The 7,905-nt window shown below is 44.3% G+C and overlaps 1 protein-coding gene across 1 annotated transcript in view; it reads right to left on the bottom strand.

Moving 5' to 3' along the window:
• Positions 1 to 6,439: 6,439 nt before the first annotated feature.
• Positions 6,440 to 7,905, bottom strand: part of SNRPE (small nuclear ribonucleoprotein polypeptide E) — a 10,652-nt gene continuing 9,186 nt past the window's right edge. The window contains exon 5 of the mRNA XM_017525373.2: positions 6,440 to 6,666. Coding sequence (XP_017380862.1) covers positions 6,611 to 6,666 — 56 coding nt within the window. The 3' untranslated portion in view covers positions 6,440 to 6,610. The remainder of the gene's footprint in view (positions 6,667 to 7,905) is intronic.

Here is a 7,905-nt window from a genome sequence, read left to right as displayed (position 1 = left end):
AAAAAGCTGGGCATGATGGCTCACGCCTATAATCCCAGCACTTTGGGAGGCCGAGGTGGGTGGATCACCTGAAGTCGGGATTTCAAGACGAGCCTGATCAACATGGAGAAATCCCACCTCTACTGAAAATACAAAAAATTCGCTGGGCGTGATGGCACATGCCCGTAATCCCAGCTACTCAGGAGGCTGAGGCAGGAGAATCGCTTGAACCTGGGAGGCAGAGGTTGCAGTGAGCTGAGAGCACATCATTGCACTCCAGCCTGGCATCAAGGGAGAAACTCTGTCTCAAAAAAAAATTTTTTTAATAAATTAAAATTAATTTAAAAATGCAGTTTTAGTATGTTTTATCCAAAATGTTTGGAACCAGAAGTGTTTCAGATTTTAGGATTTCTTTCAGATTTTGAAATATCTGCCTTATACTTACCCGTTAATCATCCCAAATCTGAAAATCCAAAACTCAAAATTCTCCAACGAGCATTTCTTTTGAGTGTCATGTTGGCTCTCAAAAAACTTCAGATTTTGAGGCATGTCATATTTTGGATTTGAGATACTCAACTGCAAAAAGAAGAAAAAAAGAAAAAAGAAACCCTCTCCAAAGTAAAAAAAAATACCTAAGACACGAAAAATACAGGCAATAAAAGGTAAAAATAGATAAAATGAGCATCAAAGTTAAAAACTTCTTTGCATCAAAGAACACAATAATGGAGGGAAAAAAGGCAATCTACGGAATGGGAGAAAACATCACATATCTGATAAGAGGTTAATATCCGAATATACAAAGAACTCCTACAACTCAACAACAAAAACTAAATAACCTGTTTAAAAATGGGCAAAGGATTTCAATAGACACTTCTCCATCTGAATAGCCAATAAACACATGAAAAGATACTTAACATCAATAATTGTTCGGGAAATACAAATCAAAACCACAATCGTGCCATTTCCTACCCATTAGAATGGTGGCTATCAAAACCACCAGGCAAGTGTTGGCAAAGACGTGGAGAAACTGGAACCCTTACCCACTGCTTGTAAAAATGTGAAAAGGTGAAGCTGCTATGAAAATAGTAGGGCGTTTCCTCAAAAATTTAAAAACATAATTACCACATGATCTAGCAATTCTACTTCTAGGTATATATCCAGAAGAACTGAAAGCATCTTCTCAAAGAGACATTTGTATACTCAGGGTCATGGCAGTATTATTCATTATAGGCTAAGATGGAAGCAACCCAGATGATGCATCGGTGGATGAATAAACAAAATGTGAAATGTGGATACAACGGAATATTACTCAACCTTAAAACTAAAGAGGCTGGATATGGTGGCTCACACCTTTAATCCCAGCACTTGGGAGGCTGAGGCGGTGGATCACTTGAGGCCAGGAGTTCCAAGACAAGCCCGGCTAACATGGTGAAACCCTGTCTCTACTAAATACACACAAAAAATTAGCCAGGTGTGGTGACACACACCTGTAGTCCAAGCTACACAGGAGGCTGAGGCATGAGAATCACTTGAACCTGGGAAGTGGAGCTTGCAGTGAACCGAGATCACATCACTGCACTCCAGCCTAAGCAACAGAGCAAGACTGTCTCCACCCCATATCCCCCCTCAAAAAAGGAAGAAAAAAATTCCAACATTTTCTACAACATGAACGAACCTTGAGGACATTATGCTAAATAAAATAAGCCAGTTACAAAGACATAAATACTGCATGATTCTATTATATGGAGTACTTAAAACAGAAAAAATCATAGAGACAGAAAGATGAATAATAATGGTAGTTGCCAGGGGATTCGGGAAAATGTAGTTAATAGGTAGAGTTTCAGTCCTGCAAGATGAAAAGTTCTAGAAACTGGCTGCACAATGCGAATATACTTAACACTACTCAACTGTACACTTAAAAATGGTTAAGATGGTAAATACATATTATGTGTACTTTACCACAATTTAAAACAATTTTTTATTCTTTTGAGACAAGGTCTCACTCTGCCACCCAGGCTGGAATGCAGTGACATGAACATAGCTCACTGCAGCCTCCCTCAATTTCCTAGGCTCAAGTAATCCTCCTGTCTCGGCCTCTCAAGTAGCTGGGACCACAGCCAGAACTGGCTAATTTTTTAAAAATTTATTTATTTATTTATTTATTTTTGAAACAGATTCCGGCTCTGTCACCCAGGCTGGAGTGTAGTGGCCTGATCTCAGCTCACTGTAACCTCCACCTCCTGGGTTCAAGCTATTCTCCTGCCCCAGCCTCCTGAGTAGCTGGGACTACAAGCATATACCATCATGCCCGGCTAATTTTCTTGTATTTTAGTATAGACGAGGTTTGACTGTGTTGTCCAGGCTGGTCTCAAACCCCTGAGCTCAGGCAATCCACCCACCTTGGCCTCCCAAAGTGCTGGGATTATAGGCGTGAGCCACCATGTCAGGCCTTAAATTTATTTTTTATAGAAATGGGGTCTCACCATGTTGCCCAGGCTGGTCTCAAACACCTAAGCTCATGTGATCCTCCTGCCTCAGCCTCCCAAAGTGCTGAGGTTGCAAGTGTAAGCCACTGCACTCAACCTAAAAACAATTTTTTTAAAAACGAGTAAAATACCAAAATGACAAACAAAACAACCTATACCTATTAGTATGAAGTTCAGAAGGATAAGCATCTAACTCTCAACAGTGGTCATCTACGGAGAATACTAGCAGGAAAAGGAACAATATTTTTTCTATTTCTATACTGTTTGCATTTTGATAATAAACAGGTACTAAGCTAATTTTTTAATTTTTAATAATTCCATTGGATATAACTTTTAAGTTAAACTCCAGGTACTAATAGACTTAAGTTCTCAAGCTACCTTAAAAAGAAAGTTTTGCTGAGCACAGTGGCTCACACCTGTAATCCCAGCACTTTGGGAGGCCGAGGCAAGAGGATTGCTTGACCTCAGGAGCTGGAGACTACCCTGGGCAACATGGTACGATCCTATCTTGACAAAAAGTAACTAAAAAGTTAGACCTAGATGTAGCTTCTCTACTCCCTCTCATATCTCTGCCTGGTTTGGACCACCTGCCTCCACTCTTGCCTCTACCATGTTCACCAGGGTGACCCAGACGTCCTACAAGGTATCGATCTCTGGTCCCTGCATCTTCAGCAGCTGCTTCTACACGAGTGGACCAGTGCCCACATTAACTCCTCAAGGCTCTCCCAAGTGGGTAGTAGCAGTGCTTCTGGGATGGCCTGGGTGCCGGCATGGGTCTGGGTGGAAGCTATATGGCAGGGCCAGTGATAATGGGGAGCATCACAGCCGTCATGGTGAACCAGAGCCTGCTGAGCCCCCCTTAAGCTGGAAGTGGAACTCAATAACCAGGCCATGTGTGCCCAGGAGAAAGAGCAGATCAAGACCCTTAACAGTACATTTGCCTTCTTCACAGACACAGTACAGCTCCTGGAGCAGCAGAACAAGATGCTGGAGAGCAAGTGCAGCCTCCAGCAGCAGCAGCAGACAGCGCAGAGGAACATTGACAACATGCTTGAGAGCTACATCAACAACCTTCAGCAGCAGCTGTACATTCTGGGCCAGGAGCAGCTGAAGCCGGAGGCAGAGCTTGGCAATGTGCAGGGGCTGCTGGAGGACTTCAAGAATAAACATGAGAATGAGATCGATAAGTGTACAGAGATGGACAATGAATTTGTCTTCATCAAGAAGTTTATGGACAAAACTTACGTGAACAAGGTAGAGCTGGAGTCTTGCATGGAAGGGCTGACTGATGAGATCCATTTCCTCAGGCAGCTGTATGAAAAGGAGACCCAGGAGCTGCAGTCCCAGATCTTGGACACATCTGTGGTCCTGTCCATGGACAACAGCCACTCCATGGACACAGACAGCATCATCACTGAGGTCAAGGACAAGCATGAGATCGCCAACTGTAGCTGGGCCGAGGCCGAGAACATATACCAGATCAAGTATGAGGAACTGCAGACACTGGATGGGAAGCATGGGGATAATCTGTGTCACATGAAGATTAAAATCTCTGAGATTAACCAGAACATCAGCCAGCTCCAGGCTGAAACTGAGGACCTCAAAGGTCAGAGGACTTCCCTGGAGGCTGCCGTCACAAATGCAAGTAGCGTGGGGAGCTGGCCGGTAAGGACAGCAATGCAGCTGGGTGCAATGGCTCACATGTTAATCCCAGCACTTTTGGAGGCCAAGGTGGATGAATTGTTTGAGGCCGGGAGTTCGAGACCAGCTTGGGAAACATGGCGAGGCCCCGTCTCCACCAAAAATATAAAAATTAGTCTTATAACCCAGTCTAAAAAAAATAAAAATTTAAAAATAATTTTTTTTTTTTTAAAAAAGGATACCACACCCCAAGCTGGCATACCAGGAGCTGAAGAACATCAAGCTGGCCCTGGACACAGAGGTCACCACCTACGGGAAGTTGCTGGAGGGCAACAAGAGTAGGCTGAAGTCTGGGATATAGAACATAAGCACAAAGACCACCAGCGGCTACTCAGGTGCGCTAAGCTTGGCCTGTGGGACCTCACAAGCCCTGGCCTCAGCTATGGCTAGGCTCCAGCTTTGGCTCTGATGGGGGCTCTGGATCCTTCAGCCACACCAGCTCCCCCAGGGTTCCTCCCAGGCCATGGTTGTGAAGGAAATAGAGACCCGAGATGGGAAGCTGGTGTCTTAGTCCTCTGATGTCCTGCCCAAGTAAATCGGCATAGCAGCCCCTCCCAGCCCATCCCTTCCTGTGGATGCCCCAGAGCCTGCGGAAGTGGCCACTGTATAGGGAAACATAGGGAACAGGAGTGAGCATAGCCTCACATGAGTGAGGCTCAGTCCTAGCCCTCAGCCCACTCGGGGTGTACCCCAGACAATGAACTCCTGGGTACCCCCCTGGCCCATGACTCCAGCTACAAAACAATTTGTTATTTTCCAGAATAAAGCCTCAACTAGCTCTGCCATTAAAAAAAAAACAAAAACAAAAACAAAAAATGGCCAGGCTTGGTGGTGTGTGCCTGTGGATTCCACCTACTTCAGGGGCTGAAGTGGGAGAATCGCTTGAGCCCAGGTCAAGGTTGCAGTGAATTGTGATTGCCACTCCACTCCAGCCTGGGCAACAGCACAAGCCTGTCTCAATGCTAAAGTTTTAACAAGCATTTCCTCATAAAAGCATGCATGAGTAGATGGTTTAGTTAAGGAAAATGCCTGGGTCATCCAGCTAACCTGAGGTGCTATTAGGCTTACCCCACCATAAAACTTCCTGGCCTATGATGCCTTAATCCAAACTAGAGGTACACTCTCTAATCTGGAAATGGTTGACAAGTGTGGCAGGACAAGAGCTGGCAGCCCAAAGCACAATATCCTACGATTTTCAAACTTCTTCTCCCTACCTGCTAACTGAACACCAGGCCCACATCGGCACTTTTCTTTCAGAACCTGATTCTCTATTCCTCCAACCCCTCTTCAAGAGTGCCATGAGGATTGGGGGTGTCTATCAAGATCCCCTCAGCAACCAACAGCCATTCCAGAAAAGCTGACGTAACCAAGGGCTGCCAACAAGAGCAGCTTCCCAGCAGGATGTTTTAGTAACCTTCACGAGGCAGAGAGCAACGCCTCCCACGAATTCTGGTTGGAAGAAACGATCTGGATTGTGGAAAAGTACAACTTAAAAAGCAAACACCACAGGCTCCAGTAGAGCAGGAAAGCAAGCAGAGATTTCTAAATACAAAGCTCAATTGTAAGAGTTCACTGTACCTTAATTCTCACTATCATCATTTGCTCTGTCAAAAATAGAACGTTCCATGTCTTGATCCATTCAGAATAAGCCACAGCAGGCACAGCTCTGCTTCCACAGGGCAGCCAGGTCAGAAAGGCCACACAGGGAAATGGAAAAGGCAGCCAGCAGGTTTTCTTAAGGATTATACTCTTCTGGGCTTTTATCCTTCTTCCCAGCTATTCTGGTGCCAAGAAAGCTGCAGGGAGGTCTTTGCTCTGCTCTGAAAAAGCTTCAATCTTTTCACCCGCAAGATTGAAGCAGTCTCAGGGCTGGAACTCCCTCTGCTGCCCAGTGTTTTCTTTGCATGCTGTAGTCAGTTGAATGAATTTCAAACTCACAGTGACTCAATGAGAGTGTTCAGCAAATACTGACACCATTAAATAATGTCCCCAACCTACTTAGGTTAGAAACTCTAGTATTCCAGCACCCAGAACTAGAAGTGCTAAAGACACCTGTTAGTGCAATAACCCTTATTCATTTTTGTGAACCCTCCCTTTCTCGACCTCCCAATACTGGAAGCTTACCTGTCAGGCAGAATTCCTAATCTGCCTCAAAATCTACAGGTCCAAGATCTGAGAATACCAAGTGCTCAAGGCAACTGCCACCCTTCAGAAAACTAAAGTAAATACCAACAACAAATGGTGTTACTGTGTGTGTAAAAGGTCTCCACCACTGAACAGAAGCAATGTAAATGTTTTAATACAAACTATCCCATAGCATTTATTGACATCTTGTAATAACATAAGGGTAATCAAAACAATATGAATAAATGTTCACACTGGACAAAGGACATCTAAAAACAAAATGTATCCTTCTCAACAATTTCTCACTTCATTGATCATTTCTAGTTGGAGACACTTTGTAGCAGAGTAATATTATCTCCTTTTAGCATGATCCGACCTGCAACACAAAAAACAACAAAAAGCTATTAATAACCACAGACTGAATTTTGTATCCAGTTTTTGAACAATATTTTGAAAATGCTTTCTTACAGAAAATATGTGAACATGGCTGGGCACCATGGGCTCACACCTGTAATCCCAATCACCAGATCAGGAGTTCAAGACCAGCCTGGCCAACATGGTAAAACCCCATCTCTACTAAAAATACAAAAATTAGCTGGGCATGGTGGCATGCCTATAATTATAGGCCTATAGCTTATAATCCCAGCTACTCCAGAAGCTGAGGCAGGAGATTTGCTTAAATCCAGGGAGGCGGAGGTTGCAGTGAGCCGAGATCGCACCACTGCACTCCAGCCTGGGTGACAGAGCAAGACTCTCTCTTGGGAAAGAAAAAAAAAAGTGAACATTTTCAAGTGTCCATGTAGTGAAAGGCTTTCTGGCTCCATTAGAGTACATTCACCTTTTCAACAACAACCTAACAAAAGTACATAATATTTCATGACAAGCACCATTTCTACAGCCTAAGTCAACTCAATAGGCTTCATCCAACATTTCCCAATGCCAAGTCTGTAAAAGTTTGGAAATGGGTCGTATGTCAAGTTGAGGAAATACAGCATATTATAACCCCATTCTTAAAGCTGTTAGTGTATAAAAGACTCCACCCAGCCAGGCACCGTGGCTCACGCCTATAATCCCAACACGTTGGGAGGCTGAGGAAGGTGGATCACCTGAGGTCAGGAGTTCAAGACCAGTTTGGCCAACATGGAGAAACCCCATCGCTACTAAAAACACAAAATTAGCCAGGCATGGTGGCACATGCCTGTAATCCCAGCTACTCAGGAGGCTGAGGCAGAGTTGCTTGAACCCAGGAGGCAGAGGTTTCAGGGAGGTGGAGGTCTCAGTGAGCTGAGATCACGCCACTGCACTCCATCCTGGGCAGCAAGAATGAAATTCAGCCTCAGAAAAAAAGAAAATACTTTTTCTTCTGAGAAATCTGTAACATCTTCAGGAACACTAGTGTTCACTAGCAGAACAGTTTTGAGACATGTTAATCAACAGTAATTAAACTGTTTTACTTTCCCAGGCTTCTATAGGTATTAATAATATTCTTTTTTAGGCCGGGCGCGGTGGCTCAAACCTGTAATCCCAGCACTCTGGGAGGCCGAGGCGGGTGGATCACGAGGTCAAGAGATCGAGACCATCCTGGTCAACATGGTGAAACCCCATCTCTACTAAA

The sequence above is a fragment of the Cebus imitator genome, unplaced genomic scaffold (assembly GCF_001604975.1).
Source record: "Cebus imitator isolate Cc_AM_T3 unplaced genomic scaffold, Cebus_imitator-1.0 Scaffold38, whole genome shotgun sequence".
In the NCBI taxonomy this organism is placed as follows: domain Eukaryota; kingdom Metazoa; phylum Chordata; class Mammalia; order Primates; family Cebidae; genus Cebus; species Cebus imitator.
The sequence above is the reverse complement of the archived record's forward strand: the minus strand, read 5'-3'. Positions and strand labels throughout refer to the sequence as shown.